At 35.2% G+C, this 19,871-nt stretch overlaps 1 protein-coding gene across 1 annotated transcript in view; it reads left to right on the forward strand.

Moving 5' to 3' along the window:
* LOC134855131 (dynein axonemal heavy chain 7-like) overlaps positions 1-19,871 on the forward strand; it is a 366,992-nt gene that overhangs the window by 288,204 nt on the left and 58,917 nt on the right. Inside the window, 6 exon segments of the mRNA XM_063871543.1 lie at positions 1,153-1,353; positions 9,679-9,882; positions 10,330-10,472; positions 12,985-13,165; positions 14,136-14,321; positions 15,164-15,314. Of these exon segments, the coding sequence (XP_063727613.1) occupies positions 1,153-1,353; positions 9,679-9,882; positions 10,330-10,472; positions 12,985-13,165; positions 14,136-14,321; positions 15,164-15,314 (1,066 nt within the window).

Raw genomic sequence — 19,871 nt, forward strand, 5'->3', positions numbered from 1 at the left:
AAAAAGGATAAAAAGTTTGCTTTCAGCGTTTTTTTTTCAGAAAAGTTTCAGTTTTTCAACTAGATTCTTTTTGTTCAAATGTGGAGTTTTTCTATACAATGTAAAGGCATGAAAGCACTGAGACACTTCTTTTGTGATTTTTTAATTTAATTTTTTGACTGTTTGAAAATTGAGAATTTTTGGACAATTAACTCACGATATATTTCGATCTCTTAAGAAGAAAGCGGCGACTTAATCAGTCAAAAATGTCCTTTTTTTTATTGTTCCGACTTTCAAAGAAAATGGGGAATTTTTATGATCGGGGTGGTTTTTTTTAATCAGTTCAATTTTGCAAAACTCTTTTCCCTCGGTATATTTATCTCTATCTGTAGGCGCCCAGTCGGTTGTGCACACCACTACAGTATCCTTCCACGAGTATGACTAATTTGGTAGTTCTATAAATTAATTGCGTGGCAAACTATCCCGCGCTACATCATCGGGCTCTTTTCCAATTTCCCTGGTCCCTCTAAAAATTACCAAATGAAACTATTCGAAAATTGCTTACACGGAATTTTGCATGTAGGAAATTATGTAAGAATTTTCACATATATTCACGCTGACACGTTTTAATGCAGTTGATAAGATAAACAGTCAATATAAACAGACTTTCATATTTTGAGTTTGGTGCCAATGAAGCTGCCAATTGGTTTTTAAATCACATACACGACTCAGCTTGTAACGCTTAAATTTTCATATGAACAGCCTAAGATTCAGAAAATTGGCAGAACTTCTGGATACCATTTAAATGGCAGTCGGAAATTTCAGTGCTTTGTCCTGATACGAGCAGTCTTGTTTCATTTGAGGCAAGCTAAATGGAACTATTAATATCTTGCTAGAATGTTCCGTTTATTTTTTGTTCAAGATCGGAATATGAATCGATATTTTCGGTAAATTAGAGCAAATGAAAGATCCAATTCTAGAAGTTACGCTGGAACTAAACTTTGGCCTATTTCCATACGCCGCTGGACCTAAAGCAATGAGTAATTTAAAAAAAGCTTGGGCCCTCTTTTTGACGAGAGGAGAAAATAACAAAAAAGTATTTAAAAGGTTTAAGATTATCTTAACGGTTCATTAGACATTTTCTGCTAATTGAGCTATTTTTCTTTGGTTTAGGTTGACGAAATAATGGTGATCATAGAGCGAGATTCAGTCGAAGTGGCCAAAACGGAGAAAATTGTGAAAGCCGACGAAGCAGTTGCAAACGAACAGGCAAAAGCAGCGCAGGCAATCAAGGACGAGTGCAATGCTGACCTAGCAGAAGCAATGCCTATTTTAGAAGCCGCTCTCTCTGCTTTGGACACTTTGACCCAAAATGTACGTTGAGTAGACATTTGATTAAAAAAACATCAAGTCTTTTCAGAATTATATCTGAAAATGGTATACTAAATGTTTTTTGATAGGTTTTTACAGGGTGAATTGTATTTCGGTCTTTGGAATACTCAAAACTCTATACGAGTTATGCAGCGGAAGCTTATACAAACCTCGTACGAAAATTAATTTGATGTAAATTTTAAAAGTTGAAACAGTTATTAGCATTCCACTTAAACTCCGAATTGAGGCTGAAAGCTTTGCAGATGCCTAAGAACCTGGTTGAAGTAGCTAAAACAAAGACTCGAGCTAGTGCTCACAACAGGCAGTAGCCGACAGAAAAGTCGGCATAGTTAAGCGTCAGAAACTGTTAGTTCTCGTATCTGGAATGTGGAACTTCTCTGGAGACATAAGCCTCTGAGCACAGAATTTCCGTCAATTTCTGCGCATGTCGAAAAATGAAATGGTTTATTAAAAAATGTACTAATGTCCTATCTAAACTATGCTTAAAGTGAATAAGAAAGTGAAGATTAGAGTTCAATTAAGATGTGTGTTGTCTCTACCTAAACACAATAACAATGTGCTCGCTAGGTGGAGATCGTTAGCAAAATTCAAGGTCATAGACGACCTGCTAAAATAAGTAAAATAATGAAACAAATTAAACAATCACAACACTTCCACTAACTGGAAAAATTTAAATACCCCGGGTTGACCAAAAATGCTTCTCATACAATTCTCATAAATGGGATATTTCTTTTCATACAATTCCATACAACTCCATATGTACAGAAAATTGTATGAAATCTCTATAATAAACATTTGCCCATAACTTTTGGGTTGTGTTTGAAACCGAACACAAGTGACAAAGACCTTGGTTACTCAAAGCACCAAAGGTTGGACGGTCTTGCAATTACAATGCATAGAAAACGACCTGAATTGTCTTCGAGCTGTCTTTCACAAATGATATAACAAAAGTAACAAATTTTTAATTTTTGGCAAAATTTTTCTATGAGTATTTTGAATTTTTTTGAGTTTTCAAATTATCAGACATTGATCAAGGCATGCATAAACACGCCATACAAAAGAAAAAGAAATTTTAAGCGTTTTTGAAAAAAAAACTTTTGTGAAAAGAAAAAAAAGCTAATGTTATCGTATCCAGGACTACGTTATGCACACAAAAAATTAGATTTTGCATGCAACATTTTTTTTCTGAAAAATGTTATTTTGCGAACAAAATTCGATTAGCGGTTCAAAAAAAAATTGGGGCAAATTTTCAAAATCACGTTTTAGTGTCGCCATCAAAAAATGCCAGTCATACAGTTTTCATATATGGAAATTGTATGGTAAATATTTTTTGTAAACTTCAAATCAGTTTTTTTTTGTCACCAGTCTGCTCAACTGTTCTCAAAAAGCCGCAGAAATGGTTCAATTTTTTTTCTATTGTTTTTCGAAAACGTATGAAAATTGTATGACAAGCATTTTCTCCAAACATTTGGTGTATGGAATTGTAAGATAATGATTTTTGTTGTATGGAATTATATGATAAGCATTTTTGGTGCATGGAGGTCAACCCGGGACTACAATCATAAATCCAATTGATCTACTGGGAATAATTCAAACAGTACAACCATAAATCCAATTGACCTTTTTCTCCATCTGGCAGAAAGCGAAGAATAATGATATAAATTGCAAAAGAACAACTAAGTACATTAGTTCTGTACGAAAACTTTGGTATCAAAGATTTAAGTGAAATGAATTTTGTATTGCATTACTAAGGTTAAATTTAAAAATTGAAATTTTTCTAACGGAATTGACAAATTATTGAAATAATTTGGAGTTTTTGGATTTTGGTTTGTAAGATTCATGAAGAGGTTACGGGCCGTTTTACTGATAGAAGAGGTAATACTTATTTGGAAGCGCCTACTGATTGAAGTAGTGATAAAACCTACTATTGTATGTATCGATCTAACGGATTTGCATTAGGAGAAAGATTCGACTTCAAGTAAAATTAAGTGTCTAGTTGCACAGGATAACGTCAAAAAGAGTTTAAATGTACCGTTCTTGTTTTTGTCAAGTTGTTCGATGTAGAAATTGCGACTTCTTGTTGTTTTTTGGGCCAATTTTCTTTTTCTTTGACCCTACTTCATTAGAATGGTCAAAATCATTCATTGTAACAATACTTCCAAAAAATTTAAGTTGTTTGGAATTATTTTCACGTATCGTTATGTCAGATTACTGGAGGATTTTCCTGTCGCTAATTTCATCGTAAAATTTGAGGAATGAACCATTTTTTCGCCCATTATTCGGTTATAGGGTGCCCGTTTCAAAAGATTTTACTTTTTTTGATCGGACTTAATGTTAGTATAGTTGTTTTGTGTGTCTTTTCGTCTTTGGCCATTTACAGTGGCAATGATGGACTTGGTTCGGAGTCTTTTTCTTTTTAGCCCGTTGTCTATTCTTGTTATCCAAAGGTGTGTCTAGGTAACCGCCCTCAACTCTGTATTACGCTGCCCAAATGTGTACTCTCTCCTTTGGAAAGATTGCTTTTCCGTTATCTAGAAAGTCTTAGTTTTTTTTAAAAGACTAAGTTTTTCCAGAATGTCTTGGGTTTCTATTGAAAGTTTTTTTTTAAATGTAGATTTCCTTTTCATCTGAATAGTACCTCGAAGATTTCAAGTTATTTTAGATTTCAAATTATATTTTGAATCGAATAATGAAATTTTGGTATTTCTGAAGACATTTTTAATAAGTTTTAACTTGAAAATTGCAAGTTTTCAAGTTTTTCAAGTTCTCATGTTATTCCAAGTTTATTGCAAGTTTTTCAATCAATTCGATGGAGCGGTGTTTGTCTACTGCCCAAAAAGTGATATTATTATTCTCGTTTTCACAAAGCGATTTAAAGTTTATCCCAGTAAATCTTGAAGCGTGATCAACACGAACTGAATTAAGAATCCCATTAAACAAAATTAATTGGTAAGAGTAACGATAACTGTTTTAGCAAAGATACTTGAAATAATTTTTGCTGTTGAAAACTTTGAGTATCTATCTTAAGCAGGTTAAATAAGATTCACGGTGTTTTTAGCTAAGATAGCATGTTCAGAAGATACATTTTTGACACTGAAAGTTACAGTAAAACCGGAAGAAAAGGAAGTTGTTAGAATTCTCCTGTGTACATAAAAATAATTGGCTAAATTAGCCAACATAAAAATCCGGAACGGCAGTGATAAAAATAGAGAATTTTCAATCTGGAATTAACAAATTTTAGAAAAAATGCTATTATAGTCTTACGTAGTATTGTGTCATAATTTTTTTTTCGTAAATTGATGAATCAGATTTGAGTTTGAATGTAGCTTTTGTTTTTGATAAAGTATCCGATGGATTTATATTGAATTGATTTTTGAAATTGTGGTTACCAAGAATTCTTGACTATAAGTTAAAGGTAATATGGGTTTTTCCATCAGAAATTTTGAACTGAGCTCAGTAGTATACATGTTTTTTGCAGTTTAGTTAAACAAACAAAAATTAAAAGCTAAAAGATTCTTATAAGCATCTTAATAAATGTCTGTAACAGGTTTTGTTTTCAAAGTTACAAGAAAAAGCGAAAAATAAAACTTTGTGATCTGTTTTTGTTTCAATTTCAGCAGCGTACAGACATTTTTTGTTGTGTTCTACTTCTCACATGACGCCAAGTGGTTCAATCTCGTTTGTTGAATGTTCCGCGATGGAGTTGCTCAAAGGCATCAGCGAGACCGTTATTTGAGGCTTCCGTTTTAACTCTTGTACTCAATTTCACGTCGAAGTGTGTTTTCTGCTATTTTTTTTGCGACTGTGTGATCATCGTACCAACGAAAAATTTATTTCTTGTTTAGTAAAAGTCTTCTTGGGTTTTCAAAGTATGCTAAATTTAGGGAAAATTTCATGAAACGATCCAAAAACATGGGCGTCGTTTTTTCAGATTTCGTGGGATTGGTAAGATTTTATTTTGTAAGGTTTTATCTTCTTATCCGGTTACCCCGGATTCCGATAGTTTAAAACGATGCCATTCTACCTCTTTTGGTTCATTTAAATTTGGGCCATTTTACTTCAAAATAAGTCTTGTAAAAAGTTGACAAACTCGTTTTAACTCCTTCTCGATATTCTTCTAAATTGTCTCCAAAATGTCTCCAATAGTTGAGTCCATCACCTTTTGCATATCATTTGAAATATCGCCCGTAAAAACCAATTAACATTAGTATTTAACAAATATACTTCTGCCCACGATACTAAAACTGCACTGCTTGGGCGTAAACTTGTCCAAATTCAACCAAATGTATGCTTTTTTGTTTATCTTTGTGATCTAGTCTTATTAGATTTTGCAACATTTTTTATCAAATTTTGAAAGTTTTTCATCTGGTATTTGTTTTAAAAGATTTCTTTGTTATTGAATTTTGGGTCTAATTTGAGCTTTTTTGACTTGTTTATCTTATAGGTGATTTTTTCTTGGTTTTTGGGCTGATAGTCTTGTCTTGGTTGCAACTTTATAAGTTTTCGACGTTAGTCTATCAAGCTCTTGATTCAATGCAGGTCTTAGATGAATTGATAGTCTTCGTTCCTTCATTTGTAACATGTTTAGGGGGTAAGGAAAATATGTAACCTCGTTGAAAAGTCTACTGAAAAGTCTATTGAAAAGAAAAAATGTAAATTTTTATCTTTTTTTTTCTTCATTAGTCCTTACAACTTCCTTACTTTCAGTGGTGTTTTTGAAGTGGGAAAAAAGTTTCAGTGCAACTTATTTTCCAACAATAGGAAGGTTTTAGTAACCAAGAAAATGGCGTTCTCTCGTAAGACCATACATTGGATCTTATTGGTATTATCACTCGACCAACTATCTTTATCGGGTCTTCTTTAAAACCACAGACGAAACCCAGAAAAGCTTGGCCGATTCAGCTGAGTATCAGATAGTGGTCACGCTTTTCAAGTTCATTTACCAAAGCTTCCTTAGAAAACTCACCGGGGTAGCTACACGACTTGGATGTTCATGTGGAAAAAAAATCCTAAACCGATTTTCAGTAGTTTTTCAACTCATTTCCTTATTTATCAAATTTAGCCGTCACAATGAGTGCCGAAAAGTTATCGTTGTCGCTTTGTCTTGCCTCTGACTATGTGTTTTTACGCCGCAGCATTCTCCATGTACATGGTTATTTACACTAGGTTGATACGAAGAAAATACAAACTCGATATCAACGCTATTGTAGTTAATGAAAAAAAGTTTTTTTTCCGGGCTAACAATTCTTTGTGAAGTGGATTTTAAAACAAAGTTATAAACAAGATGTACAGAGAATGTCTTTTGCTGGGCATATAGCAAGGTGTCCCTTTAAAAAAATTTCTCTATCATAAATGAATTTCCTCTATCTACAGCAAGTGTTGACTCTCGCTTATTGAAACTCCGGTGGTTATTTACAGGATTGTTATGTAGAGGGTGTGAACGTGTAAATTTGTTCGTCGTCTTCAAAGGATTCGAGGTTCCCTTCTCATCTATCAGAGCATCAATTAGAGCTTTCTGTGGCGGTAGGGTTTCTGTTTAAGGCTTCCTCTGAAATTGTCGCAATTTTAGCAATCTCAGCAAACGCACCTCAGAATTGTTCCACACTTTTTTTTGTCTTCCCAGTGTCCTTTAGGTAGACTTCGACGCCTGAATGTCACTTTCGGTTTTCTGATCAAAGCTTGATTTAAAAAGTGCCAGAACTCAACGAACCTTATCCAAAGGATTTTAACTTCTGAGAACTTTTGAGCAAAAATAAGTCTACCCTCGTTTCCTAGCGCTAGGTAAAGTATTGAGCGAATCTTCTTGTCTGATTTTTCCATGCGCATTCCAATAAAAGTCTTGGTTTCTAGTTTGAGTCTTCAGATTTATCGCTATACGTTTGCTTTGGCCGTTGTTGATTATTTTTGTTGCTCCTCTACTATTTTTAAGACTTCGGGTGTGTGTTTACCAGAATGGGGGGACTACCGTTATGTCAGATTGGTTTACAGATGACTGCGCATAACAAAATGCACTAATACCTTTTTCTACGCTCACTCCGGTGGAGATCGCTAGCAATAGTCAAGGTCATAAACAAGCGTTTAAAAATACTTCAAGATGGCAATTCAGACAATCACAGCATTTGTGGCAGGTCAAAAACATGATTGCTCCCAGTAACAGATTTGCGTGGGCAGGGCGGGCGTATGCCGCTCTCCCCTCAGGGATTTGACTTCCTGCCGACCCAAACGGCCCCCCTTTGCACTAATTTGAGATATCTATTTTTAGCTGGTTGACCCCAAAATTTTTTCAAGGCGCCATTGTCGCCAATATATACCAAGTTTAGGGAGGAGGGCGCGCGCCAAAAAAATGTGATTTTTTGGTCCAAACTTTCCAAAAGATGCTTAAAAAAGCCTTTTTGGCATGTTTTTTTTTTAATTATGTATGCGGAAAATTCGGTCAAGTTAGGGTTTTTATAGTCATTTGAGAGAGCTCTGAAAATCAAAATGTTCTACCTGAAAAAAAAACCGGCTCTTTTTCCTTTTCACCCCCACCTGCAATTTTTTACTAAAAAAGGTTCTGTTGACATTGTTCGATCGTTATGAAAATTGACATGCGGACTGATTAGGCTGTGACAAACATATTTTGTCTCCATAATTAAACTTGTAAAACCACTCGTTACACCATAAAATTGATAGTTGTGTGAGGTGGGGGGGAAAAGGAAAAAGAGCCAAAAAACCGACCTGAAAATATGGTCGACCTGAAAAAAAATTAATTTGATTTCTTATTTATTGCTTTTTATTGCTTTTTTTTTGTTTCAAGGATCCTGGAATCTTTTTTGAAGAACTGAAATTCCAAATCACAGTTCAAAATCTTTTGAGATCCCATAAAAAATTTCATAAGGTTTCGAATTTTTACCTAGATGATGTAACACGTTTTTTTTCCGGTTTATTTGAATGCAAGTGTTTTAAGTGACTTAAAAAAAGATCATACCAAACGGAATGAGGTCACAAATTGGTCGTTGCTTAGACTTTTCAGTCGTGTGAGATTTTAGAAATAATGAAGACTGGAAAGTCTAAAACGGAGTTCGAAAAGGGCGGGTTTAGGAGCGGGAGCTGGGGGGGGGGGGGAAGCCTTTCTACTCTTTCTCTCAGGGATTTTTCCCTCGCCCACCAAAAGTTCCCCTTTTTGGTATTATTTTCTGACATAAATTTTAGGCCGATAAATCCAAAAAGTTTTCTAAAGGTGCCTTTGGCGCCAATATATTAGTTTTGAAGGGGGTCGCGCGCCGACAAAAACGCAATTTATTGGTCAAAATTTTCCAAAAAAGTGTCCAAATACGGATTTTTTTACCTGTTTTTTTTTCAGAAATGTGCCTGCGGCGCAACATTTTTGTCAAAATAGGGTCTTTGTAGTGTTCTCATAGCGCTCGGAAATCAATTTGGTCGGTCTAAAAAATATATAAAAAAAGGTCGACAAAATTTCAAAATCCTCGATTTCTCGAGAAAATCCTACATCTGCCCCTGATACGAAATCTATAATACTCTTATACAGGGGCGGATTTAGGGGGGGGGGTACTTTTTAAGAAATCCACTTTTGGCCGACCGATCCTAAAGTTTTTTCTAAAGGCGCCTTGGGCGCCAATATTTACTAATTTCGAGGGGGGATCGCGCGCCGAAAAAACGCAATTTTTTGGTCAAAATTTTCCAAAAAGTGCCTAAAAACACCTTTTTTGACTTTTTTCAAAAATTTGAATTTGCCTGCGGCGCAGAAAATTTTGCCAAAATATGGGCAAAAAAGTGCTTTGGGAGAGCTCAAAAAATCAATTTGGTCGACCTAAAAAAAAAAAGGTCGTCAAAATTTTTGATTTCTTTTTGAAAATCCGCCCCCCCCCCCTCGAGAAAATCCTAGATCCGCCCCTGCTCTTATAAATTCTTATAAGATTTTGAATTCTTATTTTTGTTTTACTGACAAGATGCAAGATTTTTTTAAGAACTTGAATTGCACTTTAGCCAGGGATCTCAGCACTTTCAGTCTATGGAGGACAACTCGGGTTATGCATTTTTTTCTCTGCTGATATGAGGTTATTTCAAATGATATACTTGCAATTTTGATAGAACTGCAACACTATAACTGTAATTCGACAACAGCCCAATTCGAAAAAACGATTCGAGGGAAAAGCGGATATTTAAATAAATATGGAATTGGTTCATCTGCTACTGTCAATTTCTGGATAATCGTTCTGGATGAAGATGAAGCCTAAATCTTGCATTTAACTATTATATAATTGTTACATAACAGTGATCAAACAATGCTTTTTTGTTATGTAATAGGACATTACAATTGTGAAAGCGATGAAGAACCCGCCCTCTGGCGTGAAACTAGTGATGGAGGCCATCTGCATCCTGAAGAACTCCAAGCCAGACAGGGTGCCAGACCCCACCGGCACTGGAAAGATGGTCCTCGACTACTGGGGTCCCAGCAAGAGACTGCTGGGTGACATGAAGTTCTTGGACAACCTGAAGGCATTCGACAAGGTACATTGACTTCATCCCATTATCCAACCCGCTTCCAAAAAACCACCCCCCCTCACCCACCAAACTTTAACAGCCCCTCCCTCAGAAAGAAACAAATGTGTTTAGGTTATATTTTTGTCGCCGGGCTGGAGGCCATAATAAGGACAAGAGACGGTAGGATAGCTTAGAATCAATTGAAGGTCAAAAAAAATATGCAAGCTTCACAAACAGTTTCTTTACTGTTTTGATGTTTCAGAAGGCATTAGCTATGTCTGAGAAAAGTGCTGCGCATGCTAAAGTATATAAAATTATTTGCGCTTTTAATTTATTTTTTTTTCAAAAAATTTTACAAAAGATAAAAATTTTGAAGCTATTAGCGCAATAAAGTAAATCCGCCTAATGTAATGTTTTTCCAAAACTGTAAACTTTTTCAAATGTAGAAAATTGACTTTTATGTTGTAAATTCAGGACAACATTCCAGTGCAGATCATGAAGCAGATAAGAGATAAATTCATACCAAATCCAGAATTTGTGCCAGAGAAGATCAAGAATGCCTCGACTGCGTGTGAGGGTCTCTGCAAATGGGTGAGGGCCATGGACTCCTATGACAAGTGAGTGAACATTTTACTCTTTTTACTCTTTCTGAGTTTCTCCAAATCCCCCCCCCCCCCCCCGAAAAGATAAAACAAAATCGTTCAGTACTCAGATGTAGACGAAAATAATCCTGAATCAGAGGCAACTGGTTAACAACTAATTTTTTGCCCACTCCCTCAGTCGAGTTGATAAGAGTTTTTTACATTTTGCTATAACTAAACATCTTTTCGAAAACCACATTTTTCGAAAACCACAATTTATCTTATATTTTTTAAATTTCAAATTCTTAAAGCTTAGCGTGTACTCCTCGTCCAAAAATTAGCTAAAATTAAAACACTTCGATTTATTTACGTAACAGTTTTGTGTTTAGACAGACTTTAATCTTGAAAAATCTGGTATTGTGACCTTCATTTTGAATATAAACAAGATCGAAAAAGGTACGATGAGACTTATAGCGCTAAATTCTGCAACAACAAAAAAGAAAGAAAAATTCTGTGCTAGATTTCTGGTTTTCTTATTGAAATTGTTATATCACTGCTTTTAAATACTGTCTTTTCTAGCTAAATGAAAAAAAAGTTTTGCTCCGGTTTTTGTTGTCAAGAACATTATTTAAACGAAACAGCTTAAGGCAAATATACCTTATAAACTTGAATTTCTTATGATTTTTTTGGAGCTTCAGGTGATATAGTTCTTGTTTCAAGCAGCACAAAAATAGAGTTTTAAGCGTTTTTTTCCAGCTTCTTGGCTTTTTTCGTTTTTGGAGCTTGTCTTAGTTTTTCGAGCTTGTTGATTTTTTGTCACTTTTTTGCTGTGCAAAGGAAATTTTGCAAAGTCTAACTGTTCGTTTAAACTCATTTGGTTTTCATTTATTTGCTTGTAGAATCAGTGTCTCGCTCATTTATTCTGACTTTGTCGTTGATGGTGAAAACGGCAGGCATAACTCGCAAGAAATTTTTCTGTTTTCAATATCTTGAAATGGTGAAAACGGCAGGCATAACTCGCAAGAAATTTTTCTGTTTTCAATATCTTGAAATGGTGAAAACGGCAAGCTTAACTCGCAAGAAATTTTTCTGTTTTCAATATCTTGAAATGGTGAAAGCGGCAGGCATATTTTGCAAGAAATTTTCTGTTTTCAGTATCTTGAAATGGAGAAAACGGCAGGCATAACTCGCAAGAAATTTTTCTGTTTTCAATATCTTGAAATGGTGAAAACGGCAGGCATATTTCGCAAGAAATTTTCTGTTTTCAATATGTTGAAATGGTAAAAACGGCAGGCATATTTTGCAATAAATTTTCTGTTTTCAATATCTTGAAATGGTGAAAACGGCAAGCATAACTCGCAAGAAACTTTTCTGTTTTCAATATCTTGAAATGGTGAAAACGGCAAGCATAACTCGCAAGAAATTTTTCTGTTTTCAATATCTTGAAATGGTAAAAACGGCAGGTATAACTCGCAAGAATTTTTTCTGTTTTAATTATCTTGAAATGGTGAAAACGGCAGGCATAACTCGCAAGAAATTTTTCTGTTTTCAATATCTTGAAACAAATCAAAATCTTTCGGATGATTTTTATTTTTTTTGTGGATTTTTGGGGTCAAAAAAAATTATCTTGCCTGAAATGTTTCACCATTTTTCTGAATCCTATATCAATTAAACTGTCTGCTGAAAATGAGGGCGCCAGTTTTTTAAACGCTGTCAATTTGTTTGCTCAACAAGCAAAATCTTTCCGATAGCTTCCGGTCGCCTGATAATTTCCTGGCTTTTCTGAAATGCAATGGGAAATAAGTTATTTTGATCGAAACAAACTGTTTGATGTCATAAGTTTGAGGCAATTAATCCAACTTGTTTCCCGTTGATGTTCAGAAACTCTAAGGCACTATCCAGCGAACGAATGATACTTTTGGTGTCCCCTCTGGTTCAATGTTTTCTTGTAATTGTATTGCATTTGTATAAGGTGCGCTTAGATTGGATCTGAGAAATAAATTCTTTCTTTCTTTCTTTCTTTCTTTCTTTCATTCTCTTTCTTTCTTTTTTTCTTTCTTTTTTTCTTTCTTTTTTTCTTTCTTTCTTTCTTAATTCTGTTTCTTTCTTTTTTTCTTTCTTTCTTTCTTTTATTTTTTTTTGATAATCAGCTATGTAAAAAGTATCTTTTTGGAAAATGTTTGTTGTAAATTAAGTAAATTAAAGCAATCAATTTTGTATTTGAGCAGCTTTTTTTTGGAAAATAACACACAAACAAAGTTTCGTATTGTTTCAAACGTAATTTTTTGACTTCCTTGCAGTTGTTAAAAATTACAAGTTGATTCGGTTTTGCCTTGTTTAATAAAAAATAATTCATTAAAACCAGATTTTTTGGAAATAAAATTATTGTCGAACTATTTAGCTTTCTTTTTTCTTTTTTTGAAACTTTTAAAGTTTGTTTCAAACTTTGATGTATTTTAGCATTACTAACCCCGCTCAGAAATTTCTGTTGTAAACTTTGCACAGTATCCGCCTACTCTTGTTTGATCAGAATAATGTTGGGTTGTAGAGTGGCGAAGATAGTGGCCCCGAAGAAGGAGAGTCTGAAGGAGGCGGAGGCTGAACTGGCGGTGGCCATGGAGGCCCTGGAGAAGAAGAGAAGTGACTTGAGGGAGGTGCAGGAGAAGCTGCAGAGACTGCAGTCCAAACTGGAGGAGAACAAACAGAAGAAGATCGACCTTGAAAACCAGGTCCACTTCAAACTATAACAGCAGCATACTTACACCAGTGAATTTAGGAAGGGGGGGATCGCCTCCTTTTAGGGATTCAACCCCCTGCCGACCCAAAGGGTCCTCTTTGTACTATTTTGAGACATCCATTTTCGGCTAACTCTAAAATTTTTCTAAAGACGAACTCGACGCCAACTTATATTAATTTTAAGGTGGGAGCGCGCGCCGAAAAAACGCGATTTCTTGGTCAAAATGTTCCAAAAAGTGCCTAAAAACGCTTGTTTTGACTTTTTCAAAATTTCGCCTGCGGCGCAGAAAATTGGGTCAAAATAGGGTCTTGATAATGATTTCGTAGAGCTCAGAAAACTAAATTAGTCGACCTAAAAAAAATTTCGACAAATTTTTTTTGAAAGTCCGCCTCCCTCCTCGAGATAAACGGCCCCTGAATACTTATACACCAAAAATGTAAAATTGTGAAAACCAGTTATGAGTTTAAAAGGAGCAGAAGAAGATCAATCTTGCAAATTATATGGACTGACATTAAAAGGAAAAAGTTTAGAAACCAGCAGAATGAAACTTGAATATCCAGCATTTATTTAAAACGAGTAACGGTCACTTTTTTGATTGCATTTTTTCCCATATCATTTATTTTGATTTTTAAACCAACAGTAAAATTTTTATGTTTCTCAGTTTTTAATTTCTCAAAACGTAAATCAAAAGAGCTGGGACTTCAGTAATTTTTTTGTTTCTCACAGTTAATTTTTTTTAAAACAAATGTATTTTTTTCTGCGTTACAAAAACTTTTCTGCGTTACAAACAAAAATAAAGACAACTGTATTGACTACTGAAAAAATACAACTTGCCATTGTATTAAAGTAATTAAGTTATCCAAACAAAATATTAACTGAACCCAAACTATATTATCAACTTAGAGATCATTATTAACTTAAGAAGCAATCTAACCAATAATAGGTAATTTGTTTATCTGCAGGTGGATTTGTGTGAGAAGAAGCTAGAGAGAGCAGAGCAGTTGTTGGGGGGACTGGGAGGGGAGAAGGCGAGGTGGATCTCCCAGGCGGCCCAGCTGGGAGAGAGATATGTGGCCCTGATTGGGGATGTCCTCGTGTCCAGTGGCATCGTGGCCTACTTGGGTGCATTCACCAGACCATTCAGAAATGTACAGTTTTTGTTTTATTTTACAATTTATTGTGTTCATAAACAATTAGGTTTCTTGTCTACGATGGAGATGACCAACATAACTCTGATCCAAAACTTTTACGAGCAAAATTTTGCACATCGAAAAATGAAACCGAAATTTTAATTCCGAAATTGGATCTATTTTAATTACAAAGTTGAAAAATGGCGCCGAAATAAAACGAGATGTTCTTTTCCTTGAACTTAAATTCATTTAGGTGGTATCTGAAAATTTGTGAAAAGACATTTTACTTCATTTACATTTCAATATTTGTGGTAAATTTGTCTTTGGATGTCCTTAAGTAATTTATTTTTTATCTTGGAAAAACTTAAAAATTATTTTTGTTCTGTTTTTTTTTGGTTTTATGAGGAAAACAGTATGCAAAATGTACCAAGAATACTATCTCTATCAGTTTGCTAGGCGTTTGTTGATGTTTTCTCATCACACCACAAAGAAAAAACAATACAAAGAGAAAAAAGGAACTGCTGTCGGAACTGTGTGTGCTACTTGCCCAGAAACCGGTTGTCAATGTTTATATACGCTTTATTTTTTAATTAACTGGCTTATCCAGACTTTAAGGAGGCTTTTAAAAAAAATTCACAATTCTTTCATAAAATTCTATTTTACAAGATATTTTTCCAGCTTGATAGCAAGTTCGCAGCTTGATAGCAAGTTCTATAATTCCGAATTTAACTAAAGAAAGAAAGATAAAGAAATAAAGAAATAAACGAAGAAAAAAAATTTATCTCTTGAAAAAATTTGAATCGAATTATACATAATGCATCAAAATCTGGAGAAGACTGAAGCCTCGTCTCTGTTTGCAGGAGCAGATCTCTATCTGGTCTCAGCAGTGTAAGGACACCAGGATCCCCTGCTCGGACCAGATCAGCCTCACTGCAACTCTGGGGGATCCGGTGCAGATCAGGAACTGGAACATCTACGGACTGCCCACCGACAACTTCTCCATAGACAACGGCGAGTTTTGTCTTGTTATCATTAGTTCTGGTTTTTATCCGAGAAAATTAGATTTATTTTCGGGATGGCTAACGAGTAACTTTCTTGTCAACAATGGATAATTTTTTTTCATTAGAGTTTCAGTAATTATTGACCCGGGTTGACCAAAAATGCTTGTCTTACAATTTTCAATTACGAAAAAAATGCGTATCATACAGTTTTGTACAATTCCATAGATACAGAAAAAGTTTTTTTTTCACATATGGAAAATGTAGGACAAGCATTTTTTCATAAAACAAAGTTTGATTTTTGCTAGACATTTGTTTCTCAAATTTTTTGGGATGTGTTCGTGACCGAACACAAACTACTAAACCCATGGTTTACTCCAAACTAGAGTCACCAAAGGGTTGATCGTCTGGCATTTACAATGCATTGGAAACGACCTGTAGTAAAAATGACCGAACACAAGTTACTAAACCCATGGTTTACTCCAAACTAGAGTCACCAAAGGGTTGATCGTCTGGCATTTACAATGCATTTGAAACGACCTGTAGTAAAAATGACCGAACACAAGTTACTAAACCCATGGTTTACTCCAAACTAGAGTCACCAAAGGGTTGATCGTCTGGCATTTACAATGCATTTGAAACGGCCTGTAATATTTTCAGAAATCATATAATGAAAGCATCAAACTTTTAATTTTTGGCAAGAACTTTGAAAGATGGTTATTTTTAAAATTAGAATTTTCAAATTATCAGACATTAATCAAGGCATATATAAACATGCCATACAAAAGAAATAAGTTTTTGAGAAATGAGTTTTTAGCCAGTTTGAAAAATGTATCCAGAGAAACGGAAAAAAATCCAAATTTTGTGTATCCAGAACTACGTTATTTAGAAAAAAAAATTTCATGCAAAAATTTTTTTGGAAAGTGTTTTTTCAGTGAAAAACTCGATTTGCGGTTGAAAAAAAAACAAAAAAAAATTGGGCAATTTCAATTTTACTTTTAAAAATTTTTATTGTCGCCATCAAAAAAATTCTAGTCATACAGTTTTCATATATGGAAATTGCATGATAACCATTTTTTCCAAAAAAAGAAACATCGTTTTTGTTATCACCAGACTGTTTTATTTGGTTCAAATAGCCGCAGAAAATAGTTCAAATGTTTTTTCAATAATTTTTTGAAATTGTATGAAAATTGTATGATTAGCATTTTTCCATACATATGATGTATGAAATTATATGATAAACATTGGGGGTCAACCCGGGGAATCTACTTTCCGAACCTTTTAAAATTAGTTGGGCAAGACCAACAAAGAGTTTTCCCGTCAAATACGGCTAGTTTAGTACAAATACTTTACGTGGTTTATTTTAACCAGGGAGAACTGATTAAATTAAAAAGTATTATCATTTCGAGGCCAAGCTGTGTAATTCTTGAGTTGTAAACGGATTACGCAACAGGCCAAAATCAGATTTGTCGCGGAATCTGCAACAATTGATCTCTTTGCTGTTTTGGATTCCACAGACAAATAGCTAAATTTTGTACCGCTCAAAGTCGCGCCAAAAATTGGCTAATTATCGGAATCTACATCAGTATTTGTGGAATCCGGAACAGTTAGTCAAATCCACAAGTAAAACAAAATTAAAGGTTTAGTTAAATTGAACTGTTGCGGAATCAGCAACTGTAAGCGGATTTCGCATATCTAAAGCAGAATTTTTTAATTGTAGGCGGAATCCACATTTTGTTTGCGGATTCTAGTAACATATAATTACATATATAGTTATTTCTTGAAATTACAATTTCAATTTAAAATGCTTGTAGGTCATCAGCAAGACTGTCCAAATGTTCAACCACATTTGCGGCTAACAGTTTAAGCTCACCAATTAAATCTCAAAAACTGAAAAAATTAACACCTTCACAATCGCAAATACTGAAAGAATTAACAATTTTTAGATATCAAAATATGAAAGATTGAACATTTTTCCGATTTCAAATACTGAAAAAATGAACACTATTCCGATATCAAATACTAAAACCATGAACACTTTTCCAATCTCAAATTGTTTCATAGGTTATAATATTGAAGAAATATAAAAATTCATCTCAGCCAAACACTAAAGGAGTACATCTACAATTTTTGTTGAAAAATGATTTAGGATTTGTTTTTGGATTCACTAACAAAAGTTAAATCCTTCCTTTTAAATTCAGACTTTGCTAGATTTTTATTCTAACTATAGCTCTTAATTGTTTACGCAACGGAAAGTTCAGTTCAGTATAACAAACAACTCAACGATCCAATTTTGTTTGTGGAATCCACTTACATTTTGTCGAATCCGTTCAGCTTAAAGTTGCGGAATCCAAAAAAACTAGCTAGATTCGCTTGTTGTGGAATCCGCGACAAAACGAATATGCCAACAGTGTACAATACAGGTATTTGGATGCGGAACCCATGCAAATGTTGTAATAGAAATGCACTTACACTTTGCAACATGTTTAACAAGTATGGAACATACAGATACCTAATTGTGCGTCTATCCAAAAACAAATCAGCTTCATAATGATTAAACGTAATTAAAGGAAAAGATTTAACTTATTTTAAACGTGGGCCGTTTCTTAAAACAAAATAGTTCAAACTCAAATTTGATTTTTTTTTGCGATTTGACTTTAGATTTATTTTTCGATAAGGACAAAACAAATTGCACAAAAAAATAGGTTGTGACTTGAAAATAGGCTTCTTTGGTTTTTCTCTTTTTTTAGTTTTTCCCAGAACTGCCAGTCTAAAATTTAAAAAAAACAACATTTTTTTTGTCCCGTTTTTTGTGTCCATTGTCGTAAAAGGTTTTAAATTTCGCATGTTGAAAAAATTTCAGAAAAATCAATTGAATATTTTTCCGATTTCCAAGAGTCCGCTGACACTTCTAAAGTGTGTCTTTTTGCTGTGTTTGTTAAATTGAAAAGTTGCCTAAATTGGAGTAGTTTTTGAGCCGACTTAAACCGCCGCTTACGCGTCAAAAGTACGAAATAGCTCTTACGATTTTGATAAACAGCTGAACCAATTTACACTTTTTAGCCAAGAAATCCAACAATTTCAGATGATTCGAAAGGTATTGTTCAAAAAGGTGATTTAAAAAACACCGTAACTTTTATAAGTCGGAACATTATTTTCGTTTTGTCTAGATAGCAAAAGTCCAGCCGCCCTTCTAAAGAACTTATAATGTTTCAGCTGATTCTTAAACTAGCTTAACGGAGTAATGGCTATGGAACGCTCTGAAAAATCTTTTCTCAGATGTAAGATTTTAAAAATTTTGGCGCTCGAGGCCAGTTATACATTCGCTTAGCAGCCTGTCTTTCGCGTGCGTATAATGAAAACAATCGTGTTTTACGTCAAAGCTTTTGTTATAATACTCATAGAGTGAGACAAAATGAATTTATCTGGGGCAATGAACAGCACATTGACCAATTCACAGTATACTAACCGGGTCGAGGTCCGCGACTTAAAAAACGTTTTGTAAGTCGCACCACAAACCGTTTTCAGACTGGATTTTGCAGTCGCGCCGCGCCGCTTAAGCCTTTTCTTAAGTCGCGCCACGCCGCTTAAGTCTTATATTAAGTCGCGCCGCGTCGCTTAAATCTTTTCGTAAGTCGCGCCGCGCCGCTTAAGTCTTTTCTTAAGTCGCGCCGCGCCGCTTAAGTCTTTTATTAAGTCGCGCCGCCCCGCGCCCATTAAGTCTTTTCTTAAGTCGCGCCGCGCCAATTAAGTCTTCTCTTAAAACGCGCCGCGCCGCTGAAGTCTTTTCTTAAGTCGCGCCGCGCCGCGCCCATTAAATTTTTTCTTAAGTTGCGCCGCGCCGCTTAAGTCTTCTCTTAAAACGCGCCGCGCCGCTGAAATTTTTTCTTAGGTCGCGCCGCGCCGCTCAAGTCTTTTCTTAAGTCGCGTCGCGCCGCTTAAGTCTTTTTTTAAGTCGCGTCGCGCCGCGCCGCTTAAGCCTTTTCTTAAGTCGCGCCGCGCCGCTGAAGTATTTTCTAAAGTCGCGCCGCGCCGCTAAAGTCTTTTCTTAAGTCGCGCTGCGCCGCTTAAGTCTTTTTTGAGTCGCGCCGCGCCGCTTAAATTTTTTCTTAAGTCGCGTCGCGCCGCTTAAGTTTTTTTTAAGTCGCGTCGCGCCGCGCCGCTTAAGCCTTTTCTTAAGTCGCGCCGCTTTAGCATTTTCTTAAGTCGCGCCGCGCCGCTGAAGTATTTTCTAAAGTCGCGCCGCGCCGCTAAAGTCTTTTCTTAAGTCGCGCTGCGCCGCTTAAGTCTTTTTTGAGTCGCGCCGCGCCGCTTAAATTTTTTCTTAAGTCGCGCAGTGCCGCTTAAGTCTTTTTTATAAGAATTTTATAAGATGATAATTATGAGATTAAAAAATATTCTTTTTTGCTTTTGAGAGCAAATTACAGCTTTATTCCTCTGAGCAAAAATCAGCTTCTTCCATCCCGGGTAGACCAAAACTTCTTATGATACAATTTCCATATATGCAAAACAGCTTACCATGCAATTCCATAATACATGAATTCCAAAGTTGAATGGATTCTTTATGACA

The sequence above is a fragment of the Symsagittifera roscoffensis genome, chromosome 10, assembly GCF_963678635.1.
Source record: "Symsagittifera roscoffensis chromosome 10, txSymRosc1.1, whole genome shotgun sequence".
Taxonomy (NCBI): Eukaryota; Metazoa; Xenacoelomorpha; order Acoela; family Convolutidae; genus Symsagittifera; species Symsagittifera roscoffensis.